At 37.3% G+C, this 22,491-nt stretch overlaps 2 protein-coding genes across 3 annotated transcripts in view; one reads left to right on the top strand and one right to left on the bottom strand.

Moving 5' to 3' along the window:
• Window positions 1-221: 221 nt before the first annotated feature.
• On the bottom strand, window positions 222-2,713 carry LOC139114080 (tripartite motif-containing protein 3-like). Its single transcript, XM_070675593.1, has one exon. It carries the CDS (start codon window positions 2,583-2,585, stop codon window positions 357-359), a length of 2,229 nt encoding a protein of 742 aa, XP_070531694.1. The 5' UTR covers window positions 2,586-2,713; the 3' UTR covers window positions 222-356.
• A 6,666-nt stretch (window positions 2,714-9,379) lies between these two features.
• The window catches only part of LOC139114095 (microtubule-associated protein futsch-like), a 29,446-nt gene continuing 16,334 nt past the window's right edge, over window positions 9,380-22,491 (top strand). The window contains exons 1-2 of one of the 2 annotated variants that reach the window (XM_070675618.1): window positions 9,380-9,782; window positions 12,536-13,045. In XM_070675618.1, the coding sequence (XP_070531719.1) occupies window positions 9,702-9,782; window positions 12,536-13,045 (591 nt within the window). In that variant the 5' untranslated portion in view covers window positions 9,380-9,701. The remainder of the gene's footprint in view (window positions 9,783-12,535; window positions 13,046-22,491) is intronic. The other variant, XM_070675626.1, reaches the window with a different exon arrangement.

Below are 22,491 nucleotides of genomic sequence, written 5' to 3' on the forward strand. Positions count from 1 at the left end.
CAAAGTATTCACCTTGTTAGCTCAGACTCTACGTGTGTAGACTGCATTTATATTGATGACAAGTGAATTCTCGTCCAGACTGGAATTCAGCTGAAAGCAATAACAGTACACTTTACAAATGTACATTTTTTGAAGTTCAGTTGAAGAGCTGAATAGGTGTATCAACATGCTTTATGGAGATGAACAAGAACTTGTGATTGAAATTCAAAACTAAAATTGTGAAAAAAATCAAGTTACAATACTTGTCCTTCGATTAACTTCAAGTAATCAGTATTTGCAACAAATTATGTCAGTGTTTGACAGATCTGTTCAGAGCGGTCCCTATACGTCCTTCAGGACTATTTTGTTTGCTTAGTTCAGTGAGAGAACACTTTGATGCAGCCATGTGCCCAGTCAGCAGCATAGATTTGCAACAATTCCCTGTCTTCTACCACACTGATGCCGGTAACACCGCAAAGTTCATGTTCAATGCGATCAATCCGCTGCTCAAACTTCCCGTCCGCAGAGAACTTCACCACCCTGTCATTGCCGTAGTCGCTGACATATATGAAGGATTCCTGGTCTGTGCAGACTCCAACAGGACGACTCAACTGGCCATCAGCGCTTCCGTGCTCACCGAAGGAAAACAGGAACTGTCCGTCTGCATTCCAGACCTGGATGCGATGGTTGTCGCGGTCTGACACGATGATGTTGCCCTTGGAGTTGATAGCGATGCAAAATGGACTAGAAAACTGCCCCTCCCCAGTTCCTTTGGTGCCAAAGGATGAGATGTACTTGCCTTGTTGAGTGTAGATCCGGATACATCCAGCACTCATATCAACCACGTACACTCTCCCATTTGTTGGGCTTATCGCAATGCCAACTGGGTGTTTGAGTTCATCTTTTCCGAAGCTCTGTATGAAACCACCATTCTCATCACAAACAACCACCTGCTTGTTGCCAGTTTCAGTGACAAAGCAGTTACCGTTATCAGCTACGGCTATACAGTTGGGCACAAACGCCTCGGGAAACTTTGTGAACTCTACGGCCTTTTTGTGCTTACCAAGCGAATCATAAATCTGCACTCTGTCATTGTTACGGTCTGCTACAATGACGTTTCCAGATTTGGCTACAGCAAAGCCCCATGGGTTACTCAAAGTGCCTTCCCCAATAGTACTCACCAGACTGCTTTCTCTGATATCTCTGGGATACACATCGAGTGATATCGGGGAGTCTTTGATGTCCATCTTTTGGACAGAAACACTCACTTCTGTTTCACCGACAGCTTGTGCCCTGATTTTCAACTGAAATAATCCCTTTAATTCAGTGTGTTTAATTTCTCTGATCACAGAAGATGATCCGTCAGGTTTGGTTACATGCCCTTGAACATCTCCCATAATCTTTGTTACTCTATTTTTCCACCAGTCTTGTAGACTTACTGTGATAAGTCCCTCTTCTCCAAGTTTTAAACTTGACGGATAGTCAGTCACTTCTGATCTCGATGAGGAGGCGATGCCTGGGCATGCACCGAACTCAATGTGTCTACAGATATCGACTAGAGGCTGGAATTCTGGATCTTTCAGTTCAGCCAGTTCCGTAAACGTCTGCAGAATCAGGAGCTCTAGAACCCAACTCGCCGGATTCAGTGCATTAGAGCTGATCAGACACTCCGCCGCCTTCCCATGTAATATCTGCATCTCAAAGAACTGAGAAAGCTTCCCGGGCTGGCTTGATGACAATCTCAGTTGTGAGATATGTAAGATTTGTTTGATGATGTCTGACGCAGTCTCGCTGTACGCATAATGGGATGTAGCTGAGACATCCATAGGTACTTCTTTGCTTCCCAGTGATGTCATTTCAATGTCATGTTTTTCTTCATCTTCATGGGCGGTTGTTTCTTTGGTAGAATCACCATGTTCTGCTTTGCGGTCTTTTTCTTTAAGTTTTTCGACAATAAGTGCCAGACATTCTCCCGCAGCCTCTTTCAGTGGTTTGACGTCATGGCCAGGAGAGCTGTGATCCGCCTTCAGACAGTCCACACAAATAGGCAGGCGACAGGTATTGCAGTGGGATGTGATCTCATGACTACGATGTTCAGAACATATCATAGTCGGCACGATGGGTTGGTCTGAACTCCTGTGTTGTCGGTACTCAGCTGTACCCACAACCACATGTGTTGGGACGTCCTGGGAATGTTCGGCCGCACAGACATCACACAGTTCATTTTTACACCCAAGGCAACCGAATGCACACTCCCCCTTCTGACACACCGAGCAGCAACTCACGTTTCTGTGTTCTTTGTAGAGCTCCACCAATCCATTCACAAGGTGGTTCTCTGGAAGCTGACCTACTTCTCCAGGCAGAGTGTGGGCACGCTCACATACGTGGCACACCACACTCTGCGTGTCTGACACATGGAGACATCCACCACACGTAGAGTGTAAACAAGGCAGAATCCTGGCACTTTCATACAGATTTCTACACACTGCACATAACAGAAAATCTTCAATAATATTCTCCACCTGGACAGGCTCTTCTACACTCATTTTGCCGGTGCTAACAGGAAACCCGCCCAATACTGCATACATGTACCGACAGAGAATCATTTGTACAAAGTCCACCAGTCAACCAAAAACCTGACACCTTAGCTTAGTGAGTACTAACAAGTTGTAAAATTCTTGGCACTTATACAGCCTAGACAAAGATTACACAAGTATTTAACAAAATGGGCGAGCTGAGGGGTCCAACTATTTAATGTGAAACTAGCTATGAAAGCTATATTATTCATTATATTGCTGAAATATTCATTATTGGCCAGCTTGGGACACAGTGACCTCTTGAATTCACTGACCAGTCTGGCTGAGGCAGGTTGTGACTTGTGCCTTGACCTTACATGACCTTGCACCACTGACCCATACAACACTTCACGGGTCATACAAACCCAGGGCACTTTATATCTCTTGTGCTAGCTGAGAGAAAACACTACAGACCCATAGAGGCTTCTAATATCTCTGCCCCACCTCACCAACAGATACTCAAGGAGTGTGTGAGAGCTTACACATGCACACAACAAAATCATACATTGGAATTTACAACTACACAAACACTACGCCCACTGAAATATTTCGGATGTCAAAAAGGCACTGGCTGAGAAGATAAAATACTAGCTGTATGCCACACTACAGTTTAAACAAGGAAAATACCAAAGGTTTGTATCTCCTATATCACAAGTGGAAATGGGATATTCAAATTAGGGGCATAGAATTTTCATAATGATACAACACTGATTTCAGGTTTTGAGGACCTGAAAACTAAATTGGTGTCAAATCCACATTTAAATGTTAGGCTGTGGTTCTCAACTGCCTGAAAAATCGTGGGTGGACAATTTACATAACGACACAAAATTTGCATATTTTTTTAGAAGTGAGAGTGTATTCTTTTGTGTAGTTATTAACATATGAACAGACTGATCCAAAGCACAAAACGGAAGCTAACCTCTTAAAAATGCCCTTGGTTAGATAAAAACTGAAAACTCTAAAATTGGGATGTGTGCATGACTTACATGTACTTCCTGTATTATATTATCTTTAAAAAACTCTATAACAACGAGAGTTTATACAATATCACCACGGTCCAGTGATAGAGGGATTGTGATATCACTGTGTACGGTAGTTCCTGTTTCATCATCATATCAGTATGAGTGTTGCTTCTGCTGTGATAGACACAACCAGGAATTGAGGGTCTGATGCAGCATAAATGTTACGAATACTGACACAACATGAGAACTTTACAAACAACAGGAAAGCCTTAATTTTATTCTGATTCCGTTAATGTCCTCAAGTATGGAAATATAAATATTTGGAGTTTTTATTCACAAAACTGTACCATGATGCCAGAAATACCACATGCACAATTCTTTCACTCACATTCCAGAACACCACAAGTAGAGCTTATGAGATTCAAATGAACTAACAACGGAAAAAAAATACCAACTGGCACTGATCTGTAGTTCAATTGGCAGAGCATCCAAACTGAATTTAGAACTGAAATTTGGGGAAAAAGGTTCAAATCCTTCATGGAGCCTTTTTTGAAGCCCCAAAACATTTACAGTGTAGAGACGATCAGATGTAGTTGTGCAATTTTTCTAATTAGTTTGCACAATATATTTTTGTGCTAGACAACACTGCGGAACTTTTCATATCACCAAGGTGTACACTTATATACACATGTATATCCAGAACTGTCCATTTCTGTCCCTGGATAACCGTGGGGCAGCAGAAGGTGAAGGCCATTTTGTTTGTTTACACTGAGTGGTGTTGTCAAAAGGTGAAATGCATACAATGTAACAGTCACACCATGCACCCATAAACTGTGATTTGCAGTCTTTAAAATGTTTGCTGAAACTGGTATTGAAAGATCAAGGAACTTCCATGGAAGTGCCCTGATTTGACAAAATAACGAAATATATGTATTTAGCCTCTAGCTTCTGATTGGCAGGCATTCTGCTGAAATGGATCTTCTATCTAGTGTGGTAACTGTATTCTTCACTTTTCCGCTTTCACTACAGCCATTTAAAATCTTGGCAATGAAAATCTTACAGCAGAACATTGAATATAGACAAGGTAGACTACCATGAGAAGTTCTGGGAACATAAATTTCCAGGTCTTGTTATGTTACGCATACAATATTGACACTTATTCCACCATATGCTTGAAGAGAGTTGAGATCATTGAAGAACATGGTGAATAAATTGTCGCTTTACAACTGGCAATAAAAAAAACATAAAAGCTACGATGATCTGAATCTAGGGTTTGTTCTGTCAATGCAAGACACACCTTTACAGTGTAATTTATGTGCCTTGAGTCATTGAATTCCCAGGCTTTGAAAATCCTTTGGCAATAAGAGGCAGTTTGTACAATTGACATGATACGCCATCAGGTTTTAAAAGACAGGAAAAATGCAATGGCATAAATAATCAAAACAGTATAAACAGGACTGCCATGAGGTGCTACTTTTACTTTTGACTTAACAGGCAAAAATTTTAAACCAAAAACATGATTTTTCAGTAGTATAACCCCCTCCCCATACGCACATCACAATAGTTGAATCACAATAACAAACCATGCAATTGGGATTTTTGCGTGTACCTCTTGAACTTTTTCTCTGTTTTAAGTCAGTGAAATGCACTCTCAAATCTAAAACATATTTAACTTTTATCAAACTTGTTAAGAGATATTCATAGTCAATATCAGAATTCAATAAACATGAAATGTCATTACTTGGAAGTTGCACCACTGAGGGCGCTATATCACAAACGCGCTTTTCCAACTACATCATACATGCTCACTTCAGTTTTATCCAAACACAAATACAATACCGGATATTTTTCCACTATTCTGAGTCATTCAACTTTCTTGCATATTTTTTTGTTTGCTTTAACTTTCTTTTATCTTTGTTTTGTTGACTTTCGAACTATGTTGACATGATTTTAACAATAACAGCCAGCTTGTCTAGGTCATTTTACTAATTAACTTGCACTTATTAAAAAGATACTGTTCTTGTGGGTCTTTATTTTTTAAATAAAATTGGCTCTAAAGCAATCGTTTATCCAAAAACTTTCTTCTGCAGACCATTTACCAACAAATAATGGTTTCAAAACTCATATGCAGGCAGGTTTTGAGTACGATTCAGTATTGCTTAAGGTGAAGTACTACGAATTACGTCAAAATTAAGTTGTGGTGTCATTTTCTTGAAACTTTGCACAAATATTCTTGGAAGTTGTGCAAGTGCAAAAATGAAATAAAAATGGGGGTCACCACGCTTGTTTCCATGGAAACGGACGTTAAAATGCATCGTTAGAAATAAATAAAAATGATATAATTCACTTAAACGAAAGAAAGCAATTATAAAACGCTTAGCAAATGAGTTAATTTTAATAAATTCCAAGACTTAAAATCCATATCTATTGAATGTATAGTTTTCATGATGTTTGTGAAGAAATTTTAACATAAGTATCGTTTACAAAATGACGATATCGAAATTATATCACTACATAATTTTCGAACTTTCTTCCTGTCGCTTTGAATGGTGTCATTTTGACCAAACTTGGCGAATAACTCCTGACATAATACCATTTAGTTTACACTTTTAATAAAAGGGTGTCACCACGCTACTTTTACAATATCTGCAGGTGAATGGGTAATTTGCGCCATATAAAGGGAGAGAAATGTTAATTTTTCACTCATATTGAATAAAAACCAGCTTCCTAGGGGGTCAAAATATGACAAGGTTATAGGACACATGTATCTCTAAAGACACTGGGTCAAAAAATTAGGTAAAAGCGCAATTTCAACAATGACAGGTAATGTTAAATACATGCGCTACAAATAACCCATTTGCGGCAGGCTGGAGTTAAATCTGCGCAGAAACGTTCTAAAGCGTGTGCGCGTCCAATTCGTCGTCCTTTACCTTAATAAAGAGATGGGTATGCTTCCTTCTGAACAACAGCCACAGTGCCATGTCTATAAAATATTGCACTGAACTATTCTGTATATCAAATATATCCACAAATACAGAAACACATCACAACTAATTGAATTCACAGTATTTTTGAGAATATACTAAAATTTATCTTACTGGATACATATATGGTTGAGATGATGGCAAAAGTTGTCTGTCATGACAAAATAATCCATGACTATGACTCGTCACAGTTATATTATATGAAGTTAATCATGCATCAAAATAAAAGCATTTTACAAGTACAATGTAAAGGATACACAAAGAACCATGCCATAAAAAATATGCCAATTGCCATCAAAACAATGGTGAGGTGTGGATATACTGCCGGATTTACCGGACTTACATATCGAACCATCGACTCCACTGACGTTGACTGCAAAGCAAAAATAATTCCAGATTAGAAAAACTTATATCTTATATCAGCAAATAAACTAATGTGAACAATGTGAATTAAGGCTACCAATTCATTGTTGTTCTGTGTCAGTTTGTTTGTGCAAATGCATATGCTGTATGCGACTTCATGTACTTCATTGCCCTGTGTATAATTGGTTATTAAAGTTTTCTAACAGAAATATTTGCAGAGATCAGTACATTTCATTGGGGAGTACTGAAGAGAACACCAATGGGACATGTATCGGTAACATCAGTCACAGTGTTGATGGTGTTCCCCTTTCTCTTTCAGCCATGACAATTTATCATTTTCTCTTGCTTATATAGAAAGAGTAACAGATAACTTATATTCTCCATATGAAAAAAATAACAAAAAAGCATGCACCTTGAAACTGTACAACTTAAAGCTTGTGCTAAAGCTTTCCTCAAGAACACTTTACACCATTCTCTTTCAAAATTGGGTGTCCACACGTTTGTACTAGAGAAACAAATTGTGTGACATTTACCCATATTTGAAATTCAAAAAAGGCTGCAATCCATGTGTTAACTCTATTGGAAAAATTGAAGTTTTAGTTTCCACAATAGAGGGTGAAAACTTCATTTACTCCAAGAGATTCAAAATGAGTCCCCACAAAGCACTAGATCAGAAAAGTTTTGGAAAAATTTAACAGACTGAATATCTGTCCCTGAGGCGCAGTCAGCCTTTATAATCAATAACCATGGGGCCTGGAGGTAGTCTCTTTTTTACCTTTCTGCAGTATGGTTGGTAATGGCAATGATGAATACAAGAGAAGTCGGCCAGTTGCGAGCTCGGCCAATGGGGGAACTCGGCCAGTTACGAGCTCGCCCAGTTGGAGAAGTCGGCCAGTGGGCGAACTCGGCCGGTAGAGTATGCACCCAATTAGAATATATGATCTATAAGAGTGTTTTTTTGAAGTCCCACCAAAGTTATATGCGAAAGCGATCTAAATTTTACTGAAGAAGTTGCATAATGTTTGCCTGATACGCGCGCGCGCGATCTTCAGAAACACTGAGGCAGACCGTACATGTTTTGCAGGGTGGACGTGGGACCTCTTCGCGTTGTTTTCTGAATGGTTTAAACCGACAAAATAACAAAAACTATGGTAGCAAAAAGTTAAAACTGGCATGTGCCGATTAAGTATTCAACTGTGAAGAGAATGCGTATGCAATCATATTGCTTTGTTGCGAGTGGCCGACTTCTCCTGGCCGACTTCTCCCACTGGCCGAGTTGGTCGGCGCCGGCGCTAGCCGAGTTCGCAACTGGCCGACTTCTCCGGTTACCATGCCTGATGGCAATGATTGAAGCTCACCCTTGAAGTTGAATTATCATTGAATGTTTAGTTACCATCAACAAAATGGACAATGAAACGTACTATATGTGATGTACAAAAACACAAGGCATAGCTTTCAAATATCCCCGGAGACAAACTATTGGGAGAATGACTCATTAGTTCTTTGCGTTTTAAACTTACGTGTACATGCAGAGCCATAGATTGGGAGGGGGTATTGTTGCAAACAAGATATTGCCAATTGGCAACAATTCATGCGATGCCTATAATTTCCGTTTCAGTAAATATTCGAAAGCTGGCGATATCAACTCTGCGAAAATGCGTTGGGCTGTATGCGACACATAATTAGTATACAGCAAAACACTGATTCTACCATGGAGGTGATTCTACAAGAATATTTTGCTTGGACCCGGAAGTGCCTTGATGTTTGTGAATTTGAGACAGAACATAAATGGTACTGCAATGAACCTGTAAAATGCCAGTAAAAATAGTTTCTGGAGCAAAACACATTGACAAGAATCTGTCCACATAATAAGAAGCCAAAAACCGATATCATGGACACAAGAGAGTGGAGATCTTTCATGTACGTGTGTGAGAACGCCACGTCGACAGACGTATATTTGTAAACAATCGACCAATAACAGCTGGTGTAACAGGTACGAATAACGGAGTTTGTATACTGCATTTTATACTAAATCTGGAAAAGTACCTAAAGCAAATATCAAAAAAATAATTCCGTGTGAAAAAAATATTCGATGGTACAAAATACGTTTAGATTGAGATGGATTTTAGAATGTTATCCTGGCATCCTACCATTTTGTCGTCTCCTGGACCGGAAAAGGAAGTCGAAGGGGACGAGCTTGTTTATTAATCTTTTCTCCAGTAAGGACGCTAGATCACAGTCAATCTTCTTATGTGATTGGTCGATACCATTTTACAAAGGTTGATTTCCAGCTTGACGGGCAATAAAACGGGGTTTGGAATTGTCATATTTATGACAATTTTGAACAAGAATTGTCCTAAAAGACAGTGGAAGACGTGTTTTCAAAACATATGTCTTTTTATTGAAGGCCACAGACTTGAAGCCACAACAAGAAAATATTTTAAGAAGTTTCAAGTATAATCTCCACCTAACTTTCAGTATGGTATAGTCAAATCTCTTCTAATGTAGCTATGATACCATAAAGTAAATAGCTCTTTTGCATGCTTACAGACTTTGAATCTCTTGTGATTACAGACACTATACAAACCAGGTTGTGATTGTATTCAGCCGTTGCTAACTTGAAAACGTGCCTACCTGGTCGGGCAGTTGTTCATTTACTCACTGTTATATCGCGACCAGTGGAAAATCACCGGAAAGTATGAAAATCACAACCGGAGAATCGCGTCCGTAAGTTATTGTGTGTTACATAGGAAATGACAATGACAGCAGTCGCTCACCCATGAAGTCTGTAGTTACGATGTCTGAAACGTAAAGCGTTAGCTGTCGAAGCAGACAACATGACCTCTACGGTGTTCAGCTCGTTGTCAAAGGGGTATGGATCGTGGGACAACGGGGATCTCGAAGCACGAGACGACAAGGTATGTTTTACGTGGCTGTTGTTTCAGCGCCAAAGAAAATACTTTAAAAATTGACGGAGTTCGTATCTGATCTGTCCACAGTTCAGCAATTACTAGAAAGGTATTTCTGACCGTAGTTCATTTGGCATGTTTGTAGGCCTCAACCTAAAGCCTTGTAGAGCTCAAGAGGGATTTTATTTTTTAAAGATTGCTATTTGATCAGGGCTTTCCTGTCTTGGCGAATAAAACACACTCGGAATCCGAAAATTCTTGCAAATACACAGGCTTGTAATTCATCGACCATCGTGCAGTACTATGTCAGTATTACCCAATGTACATGTTACATGTAGGAAGACATTTATTTGGAAGTTAATATTTCAAGTAATAAATCTTTGAAGTTATGATGAATCAAATTTTACTCATGGGGCAAAAATTTTACATCAAATTTAAGTGTATCATACCTCTTTACAAAAAAGTCTCTGTTCAGTTCGAGTTAGTTCAGTTGTTGATGCAGTTTACATGCGTAGATTCTCACCTAAGTTGGCTTCTTTTACATGTACATAACTGATTTGCTTATGAATGTTATCGACAAAATGACAGGAAAACGAAGTTTGTTGTAAAATGTCTATTCTAAACACTTGAGTTGTCTGTTACATGTATTTTATTTTGACGAACCAGTAAGTTTCCAAATGTTTTGTCAATTTAAAAAAATACAAAAAAAAACATATTATTTATACCAGAGAAAAAAAAGATATGGTTATTCCAAATATTTTCTCTTCGGTGCAAAAACAATGAGAGTCACTAAATATAAATATTTCTTAAATTTTTTCTGGCTAAGTAAAAATTTTAGATAACTTTACATGTCAAATGTTTAAGTTTCTGCGAGTACACTGCACGCAATAGTAATCATATAGTCAGAGATCAAGTGTATATTACAGCTACTGTGATGAGAAATAGCAAATAATTCAATTTTGATAAAATGTAGACATTCAAAGAGAATCCAACCAACAGGGCAGGATTTCTCCTAATCTGATTGTAGGTTATGTGTATGCAAACACCAACGTTTTACTTGAAAAAACAAGAACACAAACACATTGATGCATCCATAGACCCTCGAGGGTCTATGATGCATCACAGTCCCTCCACACACAGGGGCTGTTGATGTTTTGTATATACCCGTACCCTAAAAAGGTGTAATTGTTTGTGGATGGAGGTATGCTAACCCCATCAAATTGTAAATCTATCCAAATGTATAAACATGGAAACAAAATAACAATTATAATAGGAAGGAAATTTGCCCATAGAACAGTGTACCGGTACAGGAAATGGAGACTGTGAACATCGCGTTCAGTTTGGAATAGATTTCAAAGGAACCATGAAAACGTTTTCGGACAAAGCATACATTAGGTAATAGCATTGGCATCAGAATCAGCATGGCACGGTATCAGAGAGGAACCTTTGTTGTTGATCTATAGAGTGGTCATTAAAGACATAAACTGTGATGTCATTAGGCAAATCTTGCCACAGTACCCTATAAACTGTGATGTCATTAGGCAAATCTTGCTACAGTACCCTATAAACTGTGATGTCATTAGGCAAATCTTGCTACAGTACCCTATAAACTGTGATGTCATTAGGCAAATCTTGCTACAGTACCCTATAAACTGTGATGTCATTAGGCAAATCTTGCTACAGAACCTGATAAACTGAGGTCATTAGGCAAATCTTACGACAGTAGCGTATCTTCCAGTAATAAATAGCTTAATTGTATTCACAAATGAAGTCTTTTAGTGCAGTAATGTGGCAACTGCTTTTAGTGTGCAGATCTGCTTCAAACTAAATCATCGTACATATAGGTTTACATATATCACCCATTTGTGTTCAACATATGGTATCTACATGTAGTATGTATCAGATAAAACTCACAAACAAACATAAATCATACTATTATACTATACTATCTGTTCACCAATTTCACAGCATTTGTACCAACATACATGAGAAGATTGGAATAAAACTCGTAGCTTCATTCTGACTGAAATTTCACAGCCACAGGGCAACATGAATATTACATGGTTTTAAATGTTTAATTTGTTGTCTGCTTCTATCGTATCATGTCCATAAGAGATTACAATGATAACATTTAAATTGTTGCAGCATTAAACATTGATATATAGTGCACAATCTTACTATTATAATGTTCTCCATCAATATCCAGATTTACATATATTTACCCTTTAAGTGCTGTAATTTTCCCTAAAAATTTTAATGCATCATTTTACCAATTTTTATGAATTTTTCTGAAAACTTTTCAGTAATTCTGGACCAAGTTGACAACATATTTCATTGGTTACAGTTTTTTATCAAAATTGGGGCAAAAATCTGACAAAAATTGACAAGGACATATTTTGTAGAGGCGACAAAAATTGACTTTGGCGCCCATAGGGTTAAAACATTTGTATACATGTACACTTTGTACGATTTGAATACCAATCTGTTGCTCTTTGAGCATGTACATACAGCACATCCAACTAACACTTTTCCATTTACCTACCGGTACATGTATGAGCAAACAAAATAGCAATCAAATTGTAGAATATGCCGATGATACAATAAAAAAACAGGCACAATTGAGCCATACAATACACATGAAACATTTTTTTTTGAGTTATAGGGTACATACATGTAGTATACTCGGGTATTTTCAGTTATGAAATTTTTTCTGGATTTACATTACAATATTTACTAACAAATGGAAATTCTTTTTCTTGCAGACACTGCCAAAACCAATACTTCCCAACTTGCTTGAAGCAGAAGATGTCGCGTTCAAAGACAAATCACTCAATATTCCATTGCGGACTAAAACTCCACAATCCATGGTGGCAGAGCTTATCAAAACCAAAAATGTGATGCCCCCGCCTGAAGACACATACACAGTGTACAGTCGACCCAAAACAGCGAATTCGAACAGTCCCCGATACCCGGCAGCCACGCCGCGGGCACAATCTTCCCCGGCACGGATCGCTCGGGTGAAGAGCGCCCCTCCAACCAGTTCAAGGCAACAGAAGCCCACAAAACCGAACGGAGAGCTCGTTTTACCCAAGACATTTTTAACACGACGTGGTGCAATGCTGCTGTTTACAGCTCCTGAGGATCTCAAATTTAGTCAGGAACAAAAATGTTATCAGGAGCAAGAAAGATCGGCTGATGTGTTTGATTTGGGATTAAAACTAAGAACAATGAATAAATTAACAGCTTCAGTACTTCAGTATGGACAAGATTTGGTAAGTAACGACTGGATTTATTGTCAGTTTATTATGAAGGACTTTCTACGGAAAGTATGCAATATAATTTAAATCAATTATTTTATTTTTTATGTTTTCAGTATTTGCATCTACACGTTCAGATTGTTGTAATTGCCAAATCTAATTACATACATGTAACTTTGTAACCATTTATATCAGATACAATGTAAACATATAAAACATTCACAAAAAATTAGAAACTTATCTGAAGGATTTTAATTTTAGATGACAATATTCTTTTGGCACCTTCAGTTCGACAGTAAAAACAATTTTTGTTCAGCGTTGCCCATTCATTTAGATCTGGAATACCTCAAGTTCATTATTTCTTCCTCCAATGTGTTCAACAAAATTATCACCATAGTGTTGCAAAAAATTTTTTTATCATATCTGTAAAATTGGCTGTATCAGGGCTACCCAACCTTAATAAACCTGAACTTCTTAATAAGAAGAAGGGAAAGTGTTTCACAGGAAGTTAAAAAACAACACTATGTGCAGTAATCAAAACAATGTTATTTACGGTAACACTTCACAATGGCAGGGTTTTAAGGAAAAATGCAAATAAAATCCTGAGTTACACATAAAGGAGAGATTTCTTGTTTAACTGTCATTCAAGTTGTATTGCTTTGAATTCCACCAATGTGCAAAGATACATGTACAGGCTACAATATAAAGTACACGTAAGTGTACACTGTCCGTAAAAATTATATGTGATTTTCATGATCTTGATACATGTATTGTACAATTATTGTACAATTGGTGCTGCAAGCTACCGTACCTGCAAGTAACGGCAATTGTTTGAAAGTTGCTGTAATTGCTGTAAAGCTGTACATTCAGTGCTGGCACCGTTGCTGTACTACATCTAGGGTTCTCTACTAGGGAAGTTTTAATTATTGAGGCTAGACCCATTATGAATTATTAAACAGTCAAAACTCATGTACATTTTATGAAGTCATTAGTGAACTATAAAAAGCTTTCTTATGAAGTTTTTATCAGCGTTGTTCAACACAAAACAAATGTGTAACAAGTGTGTATTTGATAAAAGAGTTTATTTTGCAATTTAGAGCAATTAAATCTTTTACCAAATGCTCTTTCCTATAGCAATTTTCCTAGAATCAAAACTATTTCTACTCATGTAACATTTCGCTGATTTGAAGACACTTGAGTCTTTCACAGTTATTTCAGATTCAGGCTCGGACTGTTTGTCACAGTTGCACCATGGCCAACATTGCGCATTGAAGATTTTTGCCATTTCTGAAAATGTCTTTTCTGCAGCTCTATACCAGCACATTCAATAGGTAAAATTTTCTTGCCTTGAACCTGAACTAAGCAGAGAACATTCTGTGGTCAGTGGTCAATTTGGCTCAGAGGGTATATACTATAGAAATCAGACGACGCGCTGACCATTAACGTTTATTTATGGGGCAAGGGCGAGAGGAAAGCCAAAAATTAACAGGCGAGGCTTGCCGAGCCCGTTAATTTGGCTTTCCTCTTGCCTGCGCCCATAAATAAATATTAATGATCAGCACAGAGTCTGTTATTTCAATTATATTATCTACGAACCCCGAGAAAAACCGTCAAAATTTACGAAAATTTCCCGTGCCTACGACAACGGGGCCCCAGAACCTGTCAGTGAGTAGTGTGCGCACTGCCAAAATTTTGCAAATCCGGAGATTTTTTTGAAAAAAGCATCTAAACTTGGCCCACAAATGCTCCATTTTATTTTGTGTTTGATTATGATCTTTGTACAAATCACAATTTTCATTTTAGCAGTAAATTTACTATGTTTACGATATTATTTATATTCAAGGGCATGAAAACAAACCATTACTGTGTATTCGTGGGCAGTCACATGGTTCAGCTCGGCCAATTAAAACGCAATGGAAAGGGCATGGTAACATAATGATATGTATAAATTGCCTGTGTCATGTTGTATTCTACAGCTCTCTGGTACTAGGGGGTCCCGTACACTGTAGGTGTGTGTAATGTACAGTGTAGCTGGTGTGTACACCTCTTTATACTTTTATTACTGATCAACAGGTGGTACATGTAAGTACTGCAGGGCTATTGTAATGAAAGTGACAACATCAGTATCCAAGGTGTACATGTAGACATGATTACAGACACAGTTAAGATTCTAAATCTCTTACAACCGCATGTATTATATTTTGTTCCTTGACGATCAATGCTCTGCCCCAATATTGGATCCTATAAATTAATGAACCCAAAGCTCTGTTTTGCTGGCGAGGAAATACGTCATTATCTTGGCTGTCAGCTGTCCCGATTATTGTGCTCTCAGTTTCAAGGTGACCCTACCTACATGTATGGATGTACCGGTACATTGATTGGAAAGAAGTTTTGTTTTGCGAATAGATTGAAAAGAAGTTTGTTTGTACATAAATGACACTTCAAGATTAGCAAGAACAGTGTAATGATTCTGCCATCAACTTGTGATTATAATGTACACGTACAAGTGGCATACATGTACAAGGTACTCATATGTATATCCTATATAAAAGATGTGTATTTCACATTTCTTAGACATTTACCAGATTAATTAACAATACAGCAGCTACAAGTATAAAAGGCGTGACATCAATAACTTCCCTGTATCTTTGTCTAATTCTGAGAGCAATGGGCGCATTAGCAAGGTACGCATATTTAATACGTGGTTACACTAACCTATTCAATGAAATCACTCAACCTCTGTCGCTATGATGTGGGTGTCTATAGTGATTTGGAATTTCCCGTGAGAATAGCTCATAATAGTTTCCATTTACTCTCTGCATATCCAAATTGGTCTATTGTACTACTCCAATAATACTTATACTTAATCACAGTACATGAAGGTGGTACGCTCCATAATTATTCAGTACTTGGTGACCAACATTCTTCCTGTATTTGCCCAAGGATAATACATGTACATTTCCCAAAATCCAAATGCATACCTAATTATTTCATGGTGCACTATATTTCGCAATATATCGTACTATATTTTTGTATGTACACGTACGTGTGCTGTGTGTACACCTGTCTACAGGCTTTCTTCAAATGACACATGGCATACAGATGTGTGCTTTAATGTTTGTATTGATCCATGACAGTGTTTGTACATATTGTATGTCATATACACTGTAATGACACAGGTACTCTGTACATGTACTGTTCAATCTCATGTGTATTGATATAAACATACAGCCTGCATATCACCAGAACAGTTACAACAGCAAATACATTCAGTATTTTGTCATGAAAGAGTTACATATGTACAATGGGCATGTCGAATATTAATATCAAAATTATTAAAAATATTTGTATACTAGGGTTCTCCATGAGGGTGTATGTAGAGGTTGGGCCACCCCTCTCTTTTAGGAGCAATGTATTCACATGTTAATGGCTATACAAAAGAATAATTTTCACCTAAAGGAATATGCAAATTATGAATTGTGATGTAAATTGGCCGCCCCTCTGTTTTTCATAGAACACTGTATACATTCGAAGTACCATATGTGTCATAAATATAAATTTTACTCAATGTAATCATCATGGTGAATCTATAATACTGTTCAGAGAAGTTGGTGAAAAAAAAATGCAAAATCGCATTTGCAAACACTGATTTGCCCTAGTAGTTATGACAACGCAGTGTTAAATGTACATGTAGATGATGGGCTTGATAATACAAATCACTTACAAGTTACAGTATATCACAGGAAGTAATGCATATTGATCATCTCGTTATTATCAAATTGCAAGTTTTTCTGTGAAATATCTGAAAAAGAACCTTGATGTACATGTACATGTAGATTACATGTACCTACATGTATTCTGGTCACGGTTAGACATGTTAGTTTAAACTTCAGTAATTCTAGCTTGCAATGTGAGCATGCTGTCACTTCTTTGTGGTATAGTGAAATAAGATTCCAAACCACACAGAACCCCAGCTGATCAATGGAATCAGTAAATTGATTGTAATTCACAAACCATCATATGCAGCCTGAGTCTCTTTCAATGGACTACAGATATGCTGTATGTGGTTATACTTTGTACCTGGACCACTAGAAAAAACTGCAATGAGATAGAGTACGTAACAATATTGACAGCTCTGTCAGACTGATTTTCATCATACTGTCCTTTCTGTATCTTTTAAAATCTATTTCAGTGCAGTCTAATTGAGATTGTAACCTTCCATGTTACAGAGATTGTAACTCCTCATTTTGCAGACTCAAAAAGTAGCAGTCACCATAGCAACGGCAGTGTGTGACGACAAAATACAGAAGAGCAAACAGTTAGTTGAACATGTGAGATATTCGCCCACCTACAGAGCATACAATATATAAAAAAGCAAAAAAAAATCAATGGCGGGGATAGATTTTTTTCACATGTTCTGATATCAGATTGTGGTGTGATATTAGAAAGCATGGCTACATCACTAGGATACATCAAAAGTTAGATTAGACCTATGCTTCACTGATTCATGTCACCATGGTAACCAACATATACATATTGTGTCAGCTTTAAAGAGCAGGTAATTACGCGTTCTGAAAGCTTCCATTTCCACTTGCAGTGAATGCACTGTAAAGCATTTGTAGTGGTAATTTCATTAATTCTGTCAGTTTTCATTTGACTAATTGCATTCGCTCTTTGCGGAGGGTCACATTGTTATTTCACTAATTAAGTTTACAGTTAGAGTCCCTCAGGTAATGAATGAGAGATCAAGGGCTGTGCGTAACATTACAAACACAACAGAAGAATATGATGTTTTGTATTGGGCGTCATGTATGCATGGGTACATTATGTACACCCATACACATGTAATAACAAGGATATACAAGGATGTAACTGTTTATATGAAGACATTGTTGATTTTGATTGAATTGAGTGAATTCAATGCTTCGGGTCAAGGTTTTGTACTTCCAAGGAAGTGAGCCTATAGTCCTTGATAAAGCAATCTTCAAGATTTTCAAAATTAGTGTAATTTCTCTTTTCATTGTCTTTGCAGAAGAATAGCTGTATTATTTCAAGGGTACTTGTGACTAAAAACGCTTTCTACTTATTTTTTCTGCAATGTATGGTGAATTTGAAGAACCACAAACCATGCACTGAAAAGACAATTTTTGCACAGGCTGAATTTGAAACAATCAGCAAACAGGTATTCAAATACATGTACATATAAAAAAATCTGTAATTGAGATAAAAAATTTGACACTGAACAAAATGATTGCAGTTTTGAAATTTAACCAGACTGAATACAGATATTCATGCTCTTTTGTACTTCAAGTTTGCCAATGTGGTGGCAAAAATTAACATCAAGTGGTTTTTGCCTTTAGCATTCTACTCTACTATAAACTGGACTCATGCCTTCAGGATTTTCCCGTCACAGATCTGGCACATTTGAAGGCGACAAAGACCTACCATGGTGCAACAGACCATGATGCTTGTCTAACATGTAACAAACAAAGCATGAAGGATCACTTTTGTGACAATCCATATAATAGTGAATACATTTTTATGGATGAGTTTACTTTCAAGAAAATTAAATTGACTTGAAGAACCCATAAGCTTTCAAGAAATTTAACAGATCATTCTATTGCAAAGCTGGTTTCTCTCCATACATGTCATTTTTATGCAAACATCGATTTACTACTGGTAGTTACATGTCCCTACTGAAAGTGGAATAGTTTTCAACATTTGCTATGCATTGTACACACTGTGCTCTCTGCTGCTGGCTGTGTATTTTGCAGATAGATGTATACACAATCACTACTTTACTTGAAGGTATGCATGCACACAAGTATGCACACATTTTTCTCTGCTGTCTAAATTCATCAAAGTGTCATGCCCTGCGAGGTATTTGTGGCCAAACTGTTCATGCATTCATTGCCCAAGTACTTTCGGTTTCAGACGTTTAAATCCTTAAACAAACAAAGTCTAAGGAAAACACAGCCTCAACTGTGAGATAGAACCCCAAGGGTGCAAATTAGCCAATGATAACATGTCTTAGGGTTCTTGGTGTTACAGCAAAATGGCTCGCAGGTTGCAGTGGCTGGAGGTTATGGTGTTTGTACTGTGATCATACCTGATGACGACTGTTGATTGACGCTATCAAAGAAATTTCACGGACAGTGTTTATGCTCCGACACATTGTGTGTAATGGCTACAGGGATGTACTTGTGATCTGTTTTAAGGAAAACAGTGTGTGTGTTTGTATGTGTGTGGTCAACCGAGTGGAAAAATTGATTTTCACGGATGTAACAAGCCGAAAGAGAAAACTAAGAATCTAGGGATTGAATTTTGAGATAACGTGTGTTGGTTAGGGCATTTTATACATACACTGTAGATGAGTGATCCGGTCTCTTCTCCAGAATTCTGCTACACTGTATTTCACCTTCCAGATGTATTGCTTCATGGATGTAAACTATCTTACATACATGTATACATGTATAATGGCCAAACATTACAAATTTGAGAAGAATATTACTACATGTCGTCCTAGTAGTCCAATTAAGTCATGAGTTAACATCCCATAATATGCAAAGTTTGTGCCCTTAAGTTTGGTCCTATACTCTATAACATAGTCTTGAAAGCTCTATGATGATATGTACGTTTGAGTCATTTAAAGTTTTTCTGCAACTCTGTTTCATCATGTGCTTCTTAACTGTTTCTGGTCAGGTTTTTCCTTGCTTTGAGGATCATGCTGCTGTGATGTGTGGTCAATGGATCTAAATGTAGCAAGTAAAACTAAATATGCAAATAAGATCATTGTAGAATCAGTTCTGAATTCTCATTATGATTCTTGATAATAAATGATAATGATTTTGATACGATTAGCATAATATTTAGGCGACGCACCTGTCTTTGGTCGTCAAGTTAAATTTTCATTTTGCTAAAATACTGAACAATCATGCAATACTGGTATTTTGATGGACAAAACAACAGACAAGTTGTCTGTATCCCTGGTGTTGCTGAAAAATACACAGGCATTTCCATAATGAAGCTGTGTCGGACAAAAGAGGTGATATTGAGATATGATGTGACCTATACATGTAGCTTTATCTCAAGGGTCTACTCACAGTGTATACGTTGTTGGGTCTTATGTGTTGTGTTTGTCTTGTTGTAGCTCATTAAGGTCTAAATAAATACTCTTTAATTCATTTATCCATTACAGCAAGGTGTCTATTTCAGAGACAATGTACAGTAGAAGACATATAACATGAATGTCGACATTTGTGACTTTAATACCAGTGTACAGTACAAATGATGGACAAAATTGTTTGTTGAAGAATTGTCTATTTAATGGAAACGAAGTCAAAGTCAAGTACGATGATTGTTCCGAACAAAGAGCACTTTTGTGTATGTTTTACAGCAATGGAATGTTGTAACTTTCTCTGTGTTTTTATTGGAATATAGAGTGTTAAATAAGCAGTAATTTATATCATGTCTTAACAATATGAAATGATGTGGTATATTCTTGGTGTACATGTGTACTAGGCCATCATGATAGTGACATGTACCGGTAGCTGTGTTTTCATCAAACATTCAGCATAGCCTACCTCAAAGGCTTCTTAAAGTTTGTAAGCACTTTATGCTGGCACAGTACAGCCCAATTATACATGCACAATACGTACAGGTGCAAAGACTTGGTTTTAGCTCAAGTACCATGCATGGAAGGCACTGTGCTCAGTGACTTTTACCAAAGTGCATGATATCTGATACAGGATTTAGAAATAAATAGAGTGTACAGTGTACACTGCACTCCTGGGCTGGTTCTGCATCATCCACTGGACCACGACCAAATGTTTTGAGCTTGAACAAGTGAATTTCCCATGCCATTGTTGTGTATACCTGTGAAACACCAATACTACTGCAGCTATATATACTGTTGTATTGCCATAATGAAACTTCACAGTCACAAGGCAGTGTACATACATGTAGGGTACAGTATAAGGGTGTACTGGTTCATGTACATGTATTTGTGTCACCTGACCTTTGAATAATCCGTGAAAGAGGTTGATGATAGGACCACCGTTGGTAGTACCTAGCAATTGTAATCCTAAGTGGGTTTATTCAACCATGGCAAAGTCATAAAGAGAATGCACTTTCCTTAATGGAGCAAAAACCCAAAGTACCTTTACTTAAAGTGTTTACCACTGCTAAGTCAACTGTTTTGAATCACGTTTACCTGTAAAAACAAACTCCCACAAAAAAACAAACAAAATTGTTTTCTTTCCACATCCCGACCTTTACGCCCAAGGATTAAGAAAATAAACTTTTGTAATCATAAATAATTGTCATTACAGTGTGTGAAGCTTGTTATTTCAGTAGACTTTGACAAGGAGTGGCTGATTGTAGCTAAGGCAATTAAGACTATCTGGGGAACCACTTCAACCAGTGTTTTCACCATGGTTACAATTTGCATACGATACCCATGCTGCACTATATTTAACATGGAAAAATTTTTGATACTTTATAATACAGTAAATAGGTTGCTAGCAAATGTACCGTATAGCTCAGTTTCATGTATAACTGCATCCATTTATGCAAAGTACATCCTAAAGTAGATTTGTTAGTATTGTTTAAGTATGCAAATCAAACAATATAGAGTGCATTAGTGGACGGTAATGTACATGTAAATTTGTGCACTGTAGACAATATATGTACCATACAAACAAGAAACTTTCATACAACAATGCGTTTCAGCTGTTTTAAGCTCTATCAGTCTGTGGGATTTGAAATATCTGTTTTATCTCTGAGATCCATTGCATAAATTGTACTCAGTCTGATATGATAGCCTTGATTGTGTTTCCTCTACAATCACATTTTGTTTATCAAATCCAGAGGGAAGCAAACAAGAGGTGAAATAATATTAGTTTCCTCCATACTCAATTTCACACTTTGCAGGCAAAGTATCGACCTTAAAATGCATCCTTATTTTGCAGACCAGACTACAGCACTGTTCACAATAGGCTTGGAAGATCTCAGTGTTGTAACTACAAATGCAATATTGACACATACCAATACTTGCTTATCCAACTGTGATCAATGATAAAAAACACCCAACATGGATGAACTAATTATTAAATCCTCAGCAATGTAAGATGTCACCCTGAAATTATAATATGCTCCCATCATAATTTTTATGTTTCCATGGTAATCATGATACGTAGCAAATATAGAGACATTTCTCATAATACCTTTCTAATTTTAATGGTGATATTTCTTTCAGGATAACACTTTAAAATGCAGATACAGTTTTCTTCAATGACAAGATTTTGCTTCGTAACCACCAGCATACCAGATGTTTTGACATTTACAAAAAAATTCCATCTGTATGATCGATAAATCACCAAGAGTAAGCTACACTGTGGGTATTACATGTACATTGTGCAAAATCCCACTTTCTATGTCCATTAAATCAAGATATATGTACA

This window comes from Ptychodera flava, chromosome 2, assembly GCF_041260155.1.
Source record: "Ptychodera flava strain L36383 chromosome 2, AS_Pfla_20210202, whole genome shotgun sequence".
Classification (NCBI taxonomy): Eukaryota; Metazoa; Hemichordata; class Enteropneusta; family Ptychoderidae; genus Ptychodera; species Ptychodera flava.

What these genes read in the sequence shown, in the direction of transcription:
- LOC139114080 (XM_070675593.1), bottom strand. Translation starts at nt 2,585, where the DNA reads ATGATTCTCTGTCGGTACATGTATGCAGTATTGGGCGGGTTTCCTGTT.